Here is an 18792-nt window from a genome sequence, read left to right as displayed (position 1 = left end):
AATAGGATGAAACTAAAACATCGCATATTCTCTTTACTTTAAGTTCTCAAATATTTCCGTTTAGAGTCATCATATTCTATATGGACCCATGACAACCCAATGTATTGGTTCTTCTGGAAAAACTTTTTCAAAATGGATGGCATCATCTTACAATCAACCATCCAAAATTTCTTGATCTTATGGAAATCATATCCAAGATTACTTAATTCCAATCTTATAGAAGAAATAGAATTCTTAATGGGATTTATCTGCCCCCCTCGAAATGTGAACTAAAACAACTTAATGGGAATTACTCCACCCCTCGAAATGTGAACTAAAACAATAGTTGCATATTTCGATAAAATCTCATGATTGATATTCCACTTCCTTGACTTTACCTCAGAAAACTTTATTTTTCTTGAGGTCACATACTATTAGTATGCACATAAACTTAGCATTTGCTAAAATTTTATCACGCGCATGTTACTTTTAATGTCAATCAAGACTTTTTCATCAATGCCAGTCATTTAACTTAATATATATTGAACTTAGGGAATTGCTCCCCTAGATCTAAGGATTTCTCCCCCACATTCTTACCGACATATTCTACGCATAATCTTACTTTGCTCGGCATAATGTATATTCTACGCATAATCTTACTTTGCTTACATGGTACAAGCAAAGAACTTACTATCACATAGCAGTAGGGAATAGGGGTATTGCAACTTCAATATCTCATGAATCACAATTATTTGAGTTTCATGGTATTAGCACCATGTAAAAACTTAATGCTTCTTCCATCACTGTTGGGTAGAAAATGAAGAACTTAACAAATATACAAAAAACCTTTTATGAACAACACCTTGACATAAACGTTGATCGAAATATACAAATGTGCTATATCTTATGCTTATAGAAGGCTGACATTCAATTAAGGCACTTATTCAATTCCAACAATAACACTTCAACTTTTAAAATCACTTAAACATAAACATAAATGCTTAAGACAATATGACTTGACGCCTGTAATAGTCAATCATAGACACATGGCTATAAACAATGTTGGTCAATATATAGCCATGATCCATTATCTTAATGAAAAAGTTATCAAGTCTCAAGCAAAAGTGACATTATCAGAGTCAATGCTTACATGATCACCATCTTAACTTAATGGCAGAAGCATACAACAGAGAAACTTATTTCTCAACTCAGTCATAAGAAGTACTGAAACATTACTTAATGCTTAATTACTTACTAACATGAAGTCACTTATGGCCAGTTTGACATAAGTGAAAACTTATCTTCTTATGCCCAAAGAATGGGCTCTTTTGACATAACATGCCATTTGTGGGTAAAGGTTCATGGTAAATCATGGCTATAAATAACTTCGGTTCAAATACAACCATGAAAAACACATCAATGTTACTGATTAAAACGAAGAGACCCTTAATGTTGAGTGCTTGCTTGGATTTGTACGCACATGAGTTCTTCTACACAATGAAACAAACAGCCCGTGGCTAGATATTGGACTGGCTGTGTAACACCCGGGTTTCAGGGGTCCAAAGTCCGGGCGTAAACATAATCACCAGGTGTGCTGAGACCAAGTCTCACACATATGATGAATCATGGCACAGGATCGAATGTCACATCTTTACTGCATAACAGAAGTTCTCGTACAAAATAAATAAATAATTACATTATAAGGAGACAATGGTCCAGTAACCCAAAGTTGACTGGGAGACGACGACCTAGACCTCTCACGATCTCATCGCAGCATCCTCCACGCGCCTCATCCTGTGGTACCTGTTCTTGACCTGTGGGGGTGTGTGAGACAGCAAGAGTGAGCTCACATACGTTCATCGCTCAACAAGTTGTGGGGAATAATGTGCATGAACTCGCCAAAGATGGGAGCTCACGTGAAGTGTAAGGCTTACCAAAGAGGATGGTTAGAGCTGAGCATTGCTTTTAAAGTTGGTCAAAATTTTATTAGCAATTACTAAGTATAAGTAAATACCAACCCAATTAAGTAGTAGAACAAAAGTAACAACCTCATCTGCGATGCAATGCATATGACAAATTGAGTTTAAGTTCCATAATTTAATCATCAGAGAGTCCTGAGCTGCTCATGACCGTGAGCTCGGCTAGTATACCAGTTTTACACTCTGCAGAGGTGGTACCCTTTACCCACAAGTCATGTTACCCATCTGCCAAGGGATCGCGACTTCCCATACACCTCTACCGAGGAGGCGAGGCAGGGTAACACTACGAGGCCTTTACAAAGTTCCACTAGCTTCAGAAAACCCGCTACAGTTTATAGGAAGCTCCAATGCAGGAATCCCTTGCAGGACCGCCATCGCAGCAAAATCCTCCCGAGGGCCTCCCTACACTGACCACTCCCCTACTGCCCTTGCCCCTTTCGGGTAAGGTAGTCCTCCACTAGCTTTCCTAATTAATCAGCCAAGGGCGTCCATAAACCCTTGTGGTGGCACGTGTTTCTCAAGTTAAGCTCTATGTTCCAATTAACATTTAATGATCTTGTCATGAACATAAATAAAATAACAACATAATTGGAACATAGATATAATGAAATATTAACCCAAAACCATATAAAGCAGTAGCAGAACTACCCAAGTGATTCAGGGGTAAACAAGGTATTCAGGATAAACAATCTAGGGTGACCTATTGGGTCCCATCAAAATTAACCTATGCAGATCATTATGATTAATCAGAACATGAGTAGGTAAAAAGAAGTGATCAAGGGCACAACTTGCCTGAGACTTGAGATTCCAGGTACCAACTTGCTTTTCAGATGACACGTGTCCTCGTTCTAGTCGTAGCAATACAAACAAACATTGTATAGGCAAAATTAACATTACACCAAGCATGTAAATAAAATACACAGTAATAATCTAGACATTAAAATAAGATCACATGAACTGGAATCATTAAATTTGGGGTTATAGATTTTAAGTTATGGATTTTCTAATGTTTTATGTGCTTAATACAAGATTAAGTGAAAGAATAATTTTAATGTGTTTGTCATGTCAGAACAGAGGCACTAATGGGTAGACAATATTATTACAAAAATTTAGGAACTGGAATGGACCAATTTGGAGTTCATATGAATTTTCTACAAATTAAACAAGTTTCTGCAATTACTTTAATACTAAAAATCTATTTCTAATTTAATTTCCCTAGTTTTCCTACTCTCTGGACTGGGCCACAAATACCAGAAAGAGCAGGGGCTAAATCGCAAGATTCCCAAGACTCAGTGAATAGTCACAATGGACCGCGGGTTTGATTCTGTGAAGTTCAGGGACTTATTTGAAACCTTGCTCGGTCGAAGGGTTACGGGACCATCTGAGCCGTTCGATCTAGAGTGAATGACTCAGATTAGATTATACACCCGCGCGAACCGGTATGCAACAGGAACCCTTGGATCAAAGATCAAGGGTAGGGATTTAAAGAAGTCGAGATCACCCAGGATTCATCCGATTCGATCCTACGGCCCGGATTAACCCTTGCCTAAACGATTCGCGCGACCAATCTAAGCCGTCTACACGTAATCCAATGGCCAGACTAAAGGGACGAACGAGGTATCAGCCTGGTCAAAACAGGACCGTTCATTCACGGATCAAGGGCTCCCGCTCCGTCTTCTTTCTCCGGACGCCAGGAACACAGTGGCGCATCCTAGTTCGGTGGCCTTCACATCGACGAGCCGCCACCGTCTGGTTTTGGCGCCCGGTTCCTACTCTGGACAGACCCTACACGAAGTGGAGGGAGGAGAATAGCAGGAACGTGCACTTACCTGCGATTGAGGCATAGGCCGGACCAATTCCTATGCCCAGCGGCAATGGCAGCCATGCCGCGAGCTCCCCCTGGTGAGCACCGATGAACAACACAGATCCCCCACCCGAACCCGAGCAATCAGCGCTCGAAGAAGATCCGCATGGTGGCGTTTCTATCTCTCTCTCTCCTCCGCCCTCATGCCAAGCTTGAGACCGCGGCGCCGGTGAATCGTCCGCGCGGCGGCACCCAATTTCCCTCCACGACGGACCATGGCGCCCCATGTTTTGCTTGGGCGATGACAGGACCAGAGGGGTCCGAGTTAAATAGCCATGGGAGGCGCTAGATCTTAACCCAATCCCGACACACACGGGTTCGGATCGGCTCGAATCCAGGGAGTAGTTCCGCCATGCGCGGGATTGAAGGTGACGATTGGATCGCGATTGGGGAGTTGGGGAAGGTTTTGCGATGGCGGGCACCTTAAAGCAAGGAGGGGGTCCGTGACTTGCGCGCGACGGAGCAGGCCCCAACGGCCGAGCGGTAGCTTCGGGTGGCGAAGGTTCCGCATGGATTCCGCGGCTAGCTGCGACCGCGAGAATCGCACGATCCATTGAAGAAGGACCCGACGAGGCGGTCCCACATGTCATTGAGCGCGCGTCAACGAGGCGAAGCCACACCGTGAGTGGGAGGCTGGGCAATGGGCCCCAGGTGTAGGCGCAAGTGCGCAGTGGATGGGCCGCGCAGAGGTGATTCCCTAGTGGGCCGAAATGGGTGTGTGCGGCCCACGATCAGGGTTTGTTCTTTTCTTTTATATTTCCTGCTTTATTTCTCCCTCTTTATTTGTAAATTTCAAATTTGAATTCAAATATTGTTGTGAGTTTCACCTTGGGTCTAAATGCATAATTTTCAAATACTAATATAAAATGAATAGGTTTATTTACATATTTATTTTCTTTATATAATATTTTCCTTCTCCTTTCTCAAACCCTAGAATTTCCTTTAGACCTTAAATTCCCATTTGGGCATTAATATATTTCTTTTCACATTATTCTATGTTGTCACAAAATGCACACAAAATAAAATACCAGCATGATGCATGTATTATTTGAGTGTCTTTTCTTAACTATTTATTTGTTTAATTGTGGTGCTCACACGAAATGAGAAACATAGATAACACATATAGATATAAGGTAATATAATTTCTCTTTCTAGACTTTTCTTTTAAAGTGGGTGTTACAAATCCTACCCCCCTTAAAAATAATCTCGTCCTCGAGATTTGTAAGAGAAAGGATGTAGGAAGAGTGGTTTGCAATTTAGCTTTCAGTTTCTAATTATTTCAAAATGAAAAGCCTCTCTTTTTTTATTAGTGAGTGATTAGGAGAGCATGTGTATCTATATGTATAGTCATTTTATTACGTAGGATAAAAGATGTCTTTAGAGCATAGATAGGTTTGGTTAAAAAAGTGTAGGGTAAGAAAAGACTCCATCCTAGATTGTGGCTTTTGACTCATCTGGTGATCCCGCTTGATCCTTGAGGACTTGAGTTGGTGTTTATCCTTTCTTAATGAGGTTGATCATCTTCGGTCTCCAATCTCGGTGTCTTCATCTGAGCTAGGGAGATATAGTTAAGATAGCTGGGTCTATGAGTAGGACATTTTTTTAATCAATAGGTTCACATAAATGGATTGTGTAACTTATTGGGAGTGTATGGCTGAGTTGATCTATGACACTAACTTAGGCTTAAGTGACTTAAGAGTATGGCTTAATCCTTGTACTAGCATTAAGTAACTCACTTTAGATTGGATCAGATCTAGAATAAATTGATATGGTTATTTTAGACTCGATAAGTTCTAAATAAATTCTGGATTAGCTCATGGTTGTTTTTCTAAAGAGGGATAAATATGATAATTAGGGCAAGGTGAATCCATAAGGATAAGGTAGAATCTTTTGAGGTCAGTTAGATCTACTAGGATGACATAAAATCTTTTCAAGATAAGATGAATCTATTAAGATAAGATGGATTTATTAAACTAGATATATTTTATTACGGAATATTCTTAGTTCAAATAGTCATCTTATGTTTTTTTATATATTTATGTCTATATGTATATGCAGATGTAATTGTGGACATTACTCCACAACTCATCACACTCAATCAAAGATCCAAATCAGACAAGTATCATAAGAACAAACATTCAAGTTCATAGATATCTATAAAAATAGTTTTTTTTGTTCCTAAGATTAGGTCTCCTATTCCTAAAGGTCACTTTAGGCACATGATTTCAAAGTGTGAAATCCACATTTGTCTTTAGAAGGGAAAAGGTAAGAATAATCAGAGTAAAGCGGAAATAGATGAGAAAAGATTAAGAAAAGTTTAGAAAAGAATCAGAGTAGCAAAGGTAAGTAGAGAATGGGTGTCCAGTTCTATCTAGGTTTCGTCCTACAGTCAACATTCCTCTGATACCACTTCTGTAACACCCGGGTTTCAGGGGTCCAAAGCCCGGGCGTAAACATAAACACCAGGTGTGCTGGGACCAAGTCTCACACATATGATGAATCATGGCACATGATCGAATGTCACATCTTTACTGCATAACAGAAGTTCTCGTACAAAATAAATAAATAATTACATTATAAGGAGACAACGGTCCAGCAACCCAAAGTTGACTGGGAGACGACGACCTAGACCTCTCACGATCTCATCGCAGCATCCTCCACGCGCCTCATCCTGTGGTACCTGTTCTTGACCTGTGGGGGTGTGTGAGACAGCAAGATTGAGCTCACATACGTTCATCGCTCAACAAGTTGTAGGGAATAATGTGCATGAACTCGCCAAAGATGGGAGCTCACGTGAAGTGTAAGGCTTACCAAAGAGGATGGTTAGAGCTGAGCATTGCTTTTAAAGTTGGTCAAAATTTTATTAGCAATTACTAAGTATAAGTAAATACCAACCCAATTAAGTAGTAGAACAAAAGTAACAACCTCATCTGCGATGCAATGCATATGTCAAATTGAGTTTAAGTTCCATAATTTAATCATCAGAGAGTCCTGAGCTGCTCATGACCGTGAGCTCGGCTAGTATACCAGTTTTACACTCTACAGAGGTGGTACCCTTTACCCACAATTCATGTTACCCATCTGCCAAGGGATCGCGACTTCCCATACACCTCTACCGAGGAGGCGAGGCAGGGTAACACTACGAGGCCTTTACAAAGTTCCACTAGCTTCAGAAAACCCGCTACAGTTTATAGGAAGCTCCAATGCAGGAATCCCTTGCAGGACCGCCATCGCAGCAAAATCCTCCCGAGGGCCTCCCTACACTGACCACTCCCCTACTGCCCTTGCCCCTTTCGGGTAAGGTAGTCCTCCACTAGCTTTCCTAATTAATCAGCCAAGGGCGTCCATAAACCCTTGTGGTGGCACGTGTTTCTCAAGTTAAGCTCTATGTTCCAATTAACATTTAATGATCTTGTCATGAACATAAATAAAATAACAACATAATTGGAACATAGATATAATGAAATATTAACCCAAAACCATATAAAGCAGTAGCAGAACTACCCAAGTGATTCAGGGGTAAACAAGGTATTCAGGATAAACAATCTAGGGTGACCTATTGGGTCCCATCAAAATTAACCTATGCAGATCATTATGATTAATCAGAACATGAGTAGGTAAAAAGAAGTGATCAAGGGCACAACTTGCCTGAGACTTGAGATTCCAGGTACCAACTTGCTTTTCAGATGACACGTGTCCTCGTTCTAGTCGTAGCAATACAAACAAACATTGTATAGGCAAAATTAACATTACACCAAGCATGTAAATAAAATACACAGTAATAATCTAGACATTAAAATAAGATCACAGGAACTGGAATCATTAAATTTGGGGTTATAGATTTTAAGTTATGGATTTTCTAATGTTTTATGTGCTTAATACAAGATTAAGTGAAAGAATAATTTTAATGTGTTTGTCATGTCAGAACAGAGGCACTAATGGGTAGACAATATTATTACAAAAATTTAGGAACTGGAATTGTAACACCCTGAATTTGAGGGTATAAAATTTATTTTCTAACATCCACCAAATTCAGGTGTTACCCTCTCTTTTTCTTGTTTTTCTTTTCTTTTTTATAAATAATGGAGAGTTATTTTATAATATATATAAGTTTTTAGTGTAGTAAAATAAAATCCTAAAGAAGCTTCGATTGTTGCATTCATGCCTTTGTATAGTGTTTATGAGTGCAAATGATTTCAAAACATATCGAATTATCTTATGGATGCTTTCGAGAATTTTTGGGAACGTTCATATTATCTCCTCTAGTATTAAATATGAATTTCAGCTTTTCTAAAATTTTATTAATTCTAAAAATGGGATATTTATTGTAATCCGGTCAAACCCCATCACATTTATACTCATTGGAACCGTCATGACGCGCTCCATTTAGATCTGCTATTGCTTTTTCCCAAAAGTTCACGCAGCCGGCCACGCCCGGCTCCTCTGTCCGTGTGGCCGCACTCACGCTCGCGAACAACAGCCAGCCCGCAGCCTGCTCACCTGCCCGAGCCTCCATCTCGCTGAGTCGCGAACCTTACTTGTCATCCCTTCCTTGGAAACTATCTCTCCCGCTTGAATCGGGCACGAAGCGATGCGTATGGAAACCGCCGCCACGATCTCGCCTAGCCCATGTTCATCTTCCCCGAAGAGAGCCCACGAAGCAGTTTTCTCACCCACTCGCGCCCAGCTCAGCTAGAACCGCCTGCGTCCCGGCCTCTGCCCGGGCGCTCGTCTGGCTCGGCAGCCTGCCTGCGCGGCGGCGTGGCCAGCCAGCCAGCCCGCGGCGGCGCGGCTTGTGGCCCTGTTCGGTCAGCAAGTCGCTATCGTGCTCGGCTGTTCCCAGGCATCGACGAGGAAGAACCGCCGTCGCGCGTCCATCGACGTCGCGTCGCGCGTCCACGCCGCCACGGAGCTCACAGCATCACCACCACCTCACCGTAGCGTCGTCACATCCGCTCTGCACCGAAACACCAACTGCAGCACGCCAACACCAAAGCTCTGGTAAGCTCTGCGCCCAACCGTTCTCTAGCCCCTTGATGCATTCTGTGTATGCGAGCCGCCGGAGCTGCCTCCTGGCCGACGAGTCCCACCTGACTAGCGTCCTGCTCCCTTCCCAACCGTGCGTATGCAGTGCGCCACCGTGTGGTGAACGGCCCGTGCGGTTGTTGCCGAGGAAGACGCAAGCAGTCGATCCGTCCGTGATACTTGTGTGCATTAAAAAATAACAAAGGAATCTTAAGTACGTGAGTGGAGAGGACAGAACGGCTTCTATAGTGGCTTTTCGTGTATTATAGCCCCGATCAATCGCGTGTGCCATGTCGTATGAGATCTGAAATTATTAATTAAGCATGAGCTTCCACATTATAATTCTATTTCAACCTATTCACGTGGTATTAGCTTTATAATAACGTTGTATACACGTCGTTTAGCATGTTTTAATTAATTAATCATTTGTTTGTCCGTTGGTTACTAAAATAGTATTTTAATTAAAACTAATTTATAGTTTTAAGCCACGCTTTTATAAAAATGTGTTAATATGATTAATATCAACTCAAATATTTTGATTCAGTACTCGTCTAGTTTAAAAATATGTTTAACAGTTCTCGTGTGTCATGTCTCTTGTAATCTGTGAATCATTATTTACTTAATACCTTTTGCGTTATAAATCTGTTTCAACTCGCTTTAGTCGCGTTAACTTCATAACCTCGTCGCCATCGTGTTGGTAGCATTATTTCATCGCGATACGCGTCTTAGCTAATTAATCGATTATTTATTTATCCGACAGTTACTAAAAATAGCAATCTAATCAAAACTGACGTATATTTTGATTCACTTTATAGATACTTGTTAATATAATTACACCTGCTCGAATGTTTTCGAATTAATACTTGTTAGTATAAACATGTCGCAACGGATGTCGTCTCTTGTCGATCGCGTTGGTCTCGTGCGCTGTCAGCGTGTTATTTAATTATCTCCGCTATTGTCGCTCGCGCTAATTAGTCAATTATTGTTTAGTCGTTTGCTACTTAAGATAACAGTGCAACTAGAACAGTCTATAGTTTTAACTCGTACTGTTATGAATATAAATGTTAATTAACTTGATTAATACTGGCTTAAACACTTTTAAATAATTATCCATTTGTTGTTCTCGCGCAGCGTCGTTTGCGCGACATCGCGTTGTTCACGCGCGTAGTCACGTTGACTCGCGCGTTGTCGTGCGCATTGTATCGTGTGCCGGCCGCGTGCTGCTTCGTACAGTATCACGCGTCGTTTGCATGCTGTCGTGATGAGTTCGCCGTCGTCACGTTGTCTGCGCTTGCTGCGCGTGGTGCGCGCTAGGTCGCGTGCGGTCGTGCTGTTTCATGCGTTACGAGTTTCGTCTCGCTCCGCTAATTCGTCCCACTTAGAGTCGCTGATGTTATTTAAATTACTTATTTAACTAAGAATTATTAGTGTGGTCAGCTAATTAAAATGGTTAGATAGCTCTAATTTCATTTTAAATAAATATCGATTAATATAATCAGGTCGAATTAAAACGTTATAGTTAATATTTGTTTAGCGTAAACGCGATATCTTCTCGACCGTAGCTTCGAGTTCGATGTTTCATTTTCCTCGCGTGACCGTAGTAACGTCCTCTATTTCATTTTGCATGTTTTATTATGTTTTTATCTGAATGGTGTAATGTTCTCATGTATATGTATATGTGTTTGTTTGTTTGTTTGTGTCTGTTTGTATTCGCTGTGCGTTGCGAATAGATTGCGATCCATTTCCGAGCTTCGAGGAATCGAGTGTCAAGCTTCAGCGACCAAGTGATCAAGCTCTTCGAGTTCTACAAAGTTGAAGACCCTGAGCATCTGTTTGGTGAAGGCAAGTGTCCTCAGTCCCATTATGTCCCATTTACCTTATAATTCACTGTCCCGCATTACTTAATTGAAACCTAAGGATTTACTAGCTTTCTATTTACCTTGTCCTTGATTTACCTTTTGGGTTACTATGGTTAGCCACATGCTAGCGCTTTACTTTAATCAATGAACATGATGAGATACAATGATGATACTATGGTTTTATTCTGGATATGATGATATACTTATGGCATTTAAGGGGACTCGAGCGGTTTCTCGAGTGCCTCTCCGTAAGGACCTGTTCGTTGAGAGACCACCCGGGATAACAGTGCAACCATGAAGGTGAAATGGGGCGCCCTTAGCTAAATAATTAGAGGAACTAGAGGTGTAGTTGCTTCGCCGTCGTGCCGTCAATGGGGTCCAGGCACAGTGCTTGCTCTGCCGAGACTGGGTGCCGAAGTTCTTTCGTTTTGCTTTTGTTAGTCACCCTCCTGCGGGGAGAGGTACTGTGTTTATCAAACTGGAGAAACCTAACGGGCGGCTATGACCTCTAGGGAATCTTTGTAAAAGCTACGTAGTGATACCCTGCCGGACCACCTAGGAAGTGATCAATGGGGAGTCATGATCCCCGGGCAAAACGGGAATCACGGCTCATGGGTAAAGTGTGCGACCTCTGCAGAGGGTAATGAAACTGATATATCAGCCGTGCTCACGGTTAAGAGCAGCCTTGGGATCCTCTTTGATTAGAGATACAACTGGTTTGAGACTCAATGGTTCTATTAATGTTTTTGGTTCGATGATGATCATGATGTTCCTCGAGGAGGAAGCTGTTCACGGGCTGGCTATTACTAAAACTTGGCTTCCACTAATAATAATTATCTGACCAACTAAAAGCAACTGCTTGAGCTTAACTCCACATAAAGCTAGTCCACCTCAGCCAAACAGGACATTTGCTGAGTACGTTGATGTGTACTCACCCTTGCTTTCACAAAACACCAGGTTGCCTTTGGTGCAATCTATGCTCAGGTAAAGAAGAAGGCGTCGAGGCGGATCTCCAGGAGTTCCAGGGCTTCGACGAGTTCGAGGATTAGGCTAGCGACCTCCCCCAGTCAGCTGCCTGTGGTGGGTTTATTTACGTTGGCTACGTTTCTACGCTGTGTACTTTGAATTATATTATGTAAATGACTCTAGTCTTTCATATTATTACTTACTCTTTATTGTTATTCGAAGCATTGTGCTATGATGAGTCATTTATGTAATCGCCATGTACGTGAATTTCTGATCCTGACACGTACATGGTTCGCATTCGGTTTACCTTCCAAAACCGGGTGTGACATAAGTGGTATCAAAGCCGTGCTGACTGTAGGACCACTAGCCTAGAGTAGAATTGGCCGTTTTAAGGACTCATTGATTATTACTTCACCCCATCCTTGATTCTGCTTCAAAATATCACTTCGATTAATTCTATGTTATGCTTCTATATATCACCTTGCCAAATGTATTTTATTCTAATATTGTCTATGCTTCACCTATTCATTCTATTAGATCTGATCTCACTCTTGTGCTTGCGACATCTTTGTAGATGCCCATTGACCCTAAACTTCTTGTCTTTTGGGATTCTTTTCTCTTCCATTACTAAATTGCTACCATTTGGCAATCTCTATTCCCTTGGTATTGACATGCTCGTATCCCTGGATTCTTTAACACTCTTGTTTCAATACCTACCTCTAATAAAAACTCTGATGCCTATTTAAACATTTCAGTTTATATATCCGTGACCTTCCTGTCTTTTGAGACCCTTTCATCTTCTATTGTTTAGGCGCTATCTTTCGACAATTTCTTGTCTCTTGGTATTGGTATGCTCATCTCCTTGAAATCTCTCATACTATCATATTTTTTTATGCCTACCTTTATACCCTAATGACTGTTCAAGCCATTTCAGTTAACATGCCCTTGATCACCCTTGTTTCTTAATGATCCATGAATGGTCATTTTATCTCGCACATGATTGGTGATCTCGTTGCTTCCTTATAACTTCCCTCGGTAATGAACTCTTACTTCAACCATTCTATTGAAACATAACCTATCCTACCTTGATTGTTTTCTCCACTCTGCCATTTCGCGAGTCTTGCCTTAACTCTATCCTTTGTTATGCCTTTCGTTATTATCACCTTCGCCTTTGACACCTCTATATCTTACCTTGATGCCTATATTACACTTGTGCTCCAAAACCTTCTCTCTTTTGTCTCAATTTTAAAATTTGAAGGTCACCTATTTTCCTTTAGTTGTACCCTATTCCTTGTCGCTTGCGAGTTTTTAGCTCCACCCTTTGTTGTCTGTTACTACCTGTACCTTCGTCGTCTCTCCATCTTATCTTGATGACTATCTTACGTCTGTTATTTAAAATTCCCTCTCCCATCTTGATTCGAAGGAAGTGTCTTACTTATCCTGCCCTTGGTCGGAACCTCGTCTTTGCTTGGTGTGAGTCTTATCTTAACTCCATTCTTTGTTGTACTCATACCACTGGCTCTTCTATGCCTTCATCTTTTCTCTTATACCCTTTACTGTTATCGCCTTTGACCCTTGCGATATTTATGTCTTATACTTAAATGCTCACCTTGAACTTATCCTTAAAAACCCCCTTTTTCTTTCGACCAATTTTGTGAGTTGCGAGTTACCTATCTCTCCCTCGATTTCTTTTCACTTCTTGTCACCTTAAAGGTTTTGTCCTAATTCCATCCTTTGATGTGTTTTTATTTGCTATCACCATCCCCTTGTCATCTATCGATCTTACCTTGACATTTATCTCTATTCCTGCTCTTTAAAAAAAACCCCCGCTCTTCCACCTCAATTGAGAGTGGCAATTTACCTATCTGGCCCTTGGACGTACCCTTTTATTTTCCACTTGAAGGTCTTGTCTTAACTCCATCCTTTAGGGTACTTATATCGTTTGCCTTATGCCTATCTACCTCCTCTCATACATCCTTGTTTGTTAATACCTTTTAAAAAAACTTGTAATATCTATACCCTTACCTTCATGCTTACTTTGAACTTACCTTTTAAAGCCTCCTCTTCTCCATCCTAGTTTGAGGAATAATGCATCACCTACTTCACCAGTGGTTGCTTACCCTTCCTTGACGCCTTGCAAGTCTTGTCTAAATACATCCTTTGTTGTGTGTTTGTCCGTTATCACCTTAACCCTTGTCATCCCTCGATCTTTACCTTGATGCTTATCTTGTACCTGCATTTTAAAGCCGCCTCTCCCATTTCATTTCAGGAGTGATGCCTTACCCATCCCACTCTTGTTCATTCCTTTTTCCTCTATCGCGTTGCAAGTCTTAGCTTTTGCTAGATATCACCCTTACCTTCCTAATATATAGATCTTTCCATGATGCTTTTCTTATGCCTACCTTTTGAACTATCATCTTTCCCATCTCAATTTGAGAATGATGGTTACTTACCCTGCCCTTGGTTGCATTCTCTCCCTTGTTGATTATAATCCTTACTTAAACTCCATCCTTTATTGTGCTCGTGCCCCTATCCTACACGTCTTGTTCTTCTCCTCGTCCTTCAACAATCTTAGAGAGTAGTTATTCTCTTTTCAAGAAAGACCACTACCTAATTAACATTAACGTATAGCAACGAGATGTTTGTTGTTGTATGCTTGTGATGTTTGTCCTTGTGTGATGACTGATTTGCTTCCTTGTGATGAGTGTTGATGTGTTGTGGCCCTTGGTCCGCGATGACATCAGTTTACTAGCTGAGTGCAATAGAAATAGGTAGTTGGGTGCTCTCCCTTTTCTCTCTTTAACCCATCTATGCTTACCTTTTCTACCTATATTCTTTCCTCTCGCACCTATGCAGTTGGCAGCCTCCAGCACCTTTTAACCAATTAAGATCAGAGTCGGCAGCATCTTCACCAAGTGCATATCAACGCTCCTGTTAAGGGGGTTAGCCGCTAACCCCAATGAAGACAATGTGATCAACATAAACAAACAAGATCAAAGTGAAGCAGCGGAAGCATGTGTGGGTCCTAACCCACAGGTCCAAGGGATCCTCAAGAATTGCATCGATCGGTCTCAAGCATCTAAAGGTCAAAGCAACCAGTCCACAAGTTAAGCTTGCAGATTCAAAGTCAACTTAATAAAACCGTGAACAACCAATGAACCAACCCTGTTTTCCTTGCTAGCCTCTTCTTGAATCTCGAGGGCGAGATTCTGTTAAGGGGGTTAGATTTGTAACACCCTGAATTTGAGGGTATAAAATTTATTTTCTAACATCCACCAAATTCAGGTGTTACCCTCTCTTTTTCTTGTTTTTCTTTTCTTTTTTATAAATAATGGAGAGTTATTTTATAATATATATAAGTTTTTAGTGTAGTAAAATAAAATCCTAAAGAAGCTTCGATTGTTGCATTCATGCCTTTGTATAGTGTTTATGAGTGCAAATGATTTCAAAACATATCGAATTATCTTATGGATGCTTTCGAGAATTTTTGGGAACGTTCATATTATCTCCTCTAGTATTAAATATGAATTTCAGCTTTTCTAAAATTTTATTAATTCTAAAAATGGGATATTTATTGTAATCCGGTCAAACCCCATCACATTTATACTCATTGGAACCGTCATGACGCGCTCCATTTAGATCTGCTATTGCTTTTTCCCAAAAGTTCACGCAGCCGGCCACGCCCGGCTCCTCTGTCCGTGTGGCCGCACTCACGCTCGCGAACAACAGCCAGCCCGCAGCCTGCTCACCTGCCCGAGCCTCCATCTCGCTGAGTCGCGAACCTTACTTGTCATCCCTTCCTTGGAAACTATCTCTCCCGCTTGAATCGGGCACGAAGCGATGCGTATGGAAACCGCCGCCACGATCTCGCCTAGCCCATGTTCATCTTCCCCGAAGAGAGCCCACGAAGCAGTTTTCTCACCCACTCGCGCCCAGCTCAGCTAGAACCGCCTGCGTCCCGGCCTCTGCCCGGGCGCTCGTCTGGCTCGGCAGCCTGCCTGCGCGGCGGCGTGGCCAGCCAGCCAGCCCGCGGCGGCGCGGCTTGTGGCCCTGTTCGGTCAGCAAGTCGCTATCGTGCTCGGCTGTTCCCAGGCATCGACGAGGAAGAACCGCCGTCGCGCGTCCATCGACGTCGCGTCGCGCGTCCACGCCGCCACGGAGCTCACAGCATCACCACCACCTCACCGTAGCGTCGTCACATCCGCTCTGCACCGAAACACCAACTGCAGCACGCCAACACCAAAGCTCTGGTAAGCTCTGCGCCCAACCGTTCTCTAGCCCCTTGATGCATTCTGTGTATGCGAGCCGCCGGAGCTGCCTCCTGGCCGACGAGTCCCACCTGACTAGCGTCCTGCTCCCTTCCCAACCGTGCGTATGCAGTGCGCCACCGTGTGGTGAACGGCCCGTGCGGTTGTTGCCGAGGAAGACGCAAGCAGTCGATCCGTCCGTGATACTTGTGTGCATTAAAAAATAACAAAGGAATCTTAAGTACGTGAGTGGAGAGGACAGAACGGCTTCTATAGTGGCTTTTCGTGTATTATAGCCCCGATCAATCGCGTGTGCCATGTCGTATGAGATCTGAAATTATTAATTAAGCATGAGCTTCCACATTATAATTCTATTTCAACCTATTCACGTGGTATTAGCTTTATAATAACGTTGTATACACGTCGTTTAGCATGTTTTAATTAATTAATCATTTGTTTGTCCGTTGGTTACTAAAATAGTATTTTAATTAAAACTAATTTATAGTTTTAAGCCACGCTTTTATAAAAATGTGTTAATATGATTAATATCAACTCAAATATTTTGATTCAGTACTCGTCTAGTTTAAAAATATGTTTAACAGTTCTCGTGTGTCATGTCTCTTGTAATCTGTGAATCATTATTTACTTAATACCTTTTGCGTTATAAATCTGTTTCAACTCGCTTTAGTCGCGTTAACTTCATAACCTCGTCGCCATCGTGTTGGTAGCATTATTTCATCGCGATACGCGTCTTAGCTAATTAATCGATTATTTATTTATCCGACAGTTACTAAAAATAGCAATCTAATCAAAACTGACGTATATTTTGATTCACTTTATAGATACTTGTTAATATAATTACACCTGCTCGAATGTTTTCGAATTAATACTTGTTAGTATAAACATGTCGCAACGGATGTCGTCTCTTGTCGATCGCGTTGGTCTCGTGCGCTGTCAGCGTGTTATTTAATTATCTCCGCTATTGTCGCTCGCGCTAATTAGTCAATTATTGTTTAGTCGTTTGCTACTTAAGATAACAGTGCAACTAGAACAGTCTATAGTTTTAACTCGTACTGTTATGAATATAAATGTTAATTAACTTGATTAATACTGGCTTAAACACTTTTAAATAATTATCCATTTGTTGTTCTCGCGCAGCGTCGTTTGCGCGACATCGCGTTGTTCACGCGCGTAGTCACGTTGACTCGCGCGTTGTCGTGCGCATTGTATCGTGTGCCGGCCGCGTGCTGCTTCGTACAGTATCACGCGTCGTTTGCATGCTGTCGTGATGAGTTCGCCGTCGTCACGTTGTCTGCGCTTGCTGCGCGTGGTGCGCGCTAGGTCGCGTGCGGTCGTGCTGTTTCATGCGTTACGAGTTTCGTCTCGCTCCGCTAATTCGTCCCACTTAGAGTCGCTGATGTTATTTAAATTACTTATTTAACTAAGAATTATTAGTGTGGTCAGCTAATTAAAATGGTTAGATAGCTCTAATTTCATTTTAAATAAATATCGATTAATATAATCAGGTCGAATTAAAACGTTATAGTTAATATTTGTTTAGCGTAAACGCGATATCTTCTCGACCGTAGCTTCGAGTTCGATGTTTCATTTTCCTCGCGTGACCGTAGTAACGTCCTCTATTTCATTTTGCATGTTTTATTATGTTTTTATCTGAATGGTGTAATGTTCTCATGTATATGTATATGTGTTTGTTTGTTTGTTTGTGTCTGTTTGTATTCGCTGTGCGTTGCGAATAGATTGCGATCCATTTCCGAGCTTCGAGGAATCGAGTGTCAAGCTTCAGCGACCAAGTGATCAAGCTCTTCGAGTTCTACAAAGTTGAAGACCCTGAGCATCTGTTTGGTGAAGGCAAGTGTCCTCAGTCCCATTATGTCCCATTTACCTTATAATTCACTGTCCCGCATTACTTAATTGAAACCTAAGGATTTACTAGCTTTCTATTTACCTTGTCCTTGATTTACCTTTTGGGTTACTATGGTTAGCCACATGCTAGCGCTTTACTTTAATCAATGAACATGATGAGATACAATGATGATACTATGGTTTTATTCTGGATATGATGATATACTTATGGCATTTAAGGGGACTCGAGCGGTTTCTCGAGTGCCTCTCCGTAAGGACCTGTTCGTTGAGAGACCACCCGGGATAACAGTGCAACCATGAAGGTGAAATGGGGCGCCCTTAGCTAAATAATTAGAGGAACTAGAGGTGTAGTTGCTTCGCCGTCGTGCCGTCAATGGGGTCCAGGCACAGTGCTTGCTCTGCCGAGACTGGGTGCCGAAGTTCTTTCGTTTTGCTTTTGTTAGTCACCCTCCTGCGGGGAGAGGTACTGTGTTTATCAAACTGGAGAAACCTAACGGGCGGCTATGACCTCTAGGGAATCTTTGTAAAAGCTACGTAGTGATACCCTGCCGGACCACCTAGGAAGTGATCAATGGGGAGTCATGATCCCCGGGCAAAACGGGAATCACGGCTCATGGGTAAAGTGTGCGACCTCTGCAGAGGGTAATGAAACTGATATATCAGCCGTGCTCACGGTTAAGAGCAGCCTTGGGATCTTCTTTGATTAGAGATACAACTGGTTTGAGACTCAATGGTTCTATTAATGTTTTTGGTTCGATGATGATCATGATGTTCCTCGAGGAGGAAGCTGTTCACGGGCTGGCTATTACTAAAACTTGGCTTCCACTAATAATAATTATCTGACCAACTAAAAGCAACTGCTTGAGCTTAACTCCACATAAAGCTAGTCCACCTCAGCCAAACAGGACATTTGCTGAGTACGTTGATGTGTACTCACCCTTGCTTTCACAAAACACCAGGTTGCCTTTGGTGCAATCTATGCTCAGGTA

At 41.9% G+C, this 18792-nt stretch overlaps 2 protein-coding genes across 2 annotated transcripts; both read left to right on the top strand.

Annotated features, from left to right (window-relative positions):
• The first annotated feature begins 4532 nt into the window (after positions 1 to 4532).
• On the top strand, positions 4533 to 10689 carry LOC103642977 (uncharacterized). The gene is made up of 3 exons (XM_020545544.2): positions 4533 to 4558; positions 8213 to 8823; positions 10578 to 10689. Exons 1-3 carry the CDS (start codon positions 4533 to 4535, stop codon positions 10661 to 10663), a joined length of 723 nt encoding a protein of 240 aa, XP_020401133.2. The 3' UTR covers positions 10664 to 10689.
• Positions 10690 to 14522: 3833 nt separating this feature from the next.
• Positions 14523 to 17993, top strand: LOC118473533 (uncharacterized). Its single transcript, XM_035963276.1, has 3 exons — positions 14523 to 14527; positions 15312 to 15922; positions 17677 to 17993. Exons 1-3 carry the CDS (start codon positions 14523 to 14525, stop codon positions 17760 to 17762), a joined length of 702 nt encoding a protein of 233 aa, XP_035819169.1. The 3' UTR covers positions 17763 to 17993.
• The last annotated feature ends 799 nt before the right edge of the window (positions 17994 to 18792 follow it).

This window comes from Zea mays, chromosome 10 (genome assembly GCF_902167145.1).
Source record: "Zea mays cultivar B73 chromosome 10, Zm-B73-REFERENCE-NAM-5.0, whole genome shotgun sequence".
In the NCBI taxonomy this organism is placed as follows: domain Eukaryota; kingdom Viridiplantae; phylum Streptophyta; class Magnoliopsida; order Poales; family Poaceae; genus Zea; species Zea mays.
This window is presented reverse-complemented; position numbering and strand designations above follow the sequence as displayed.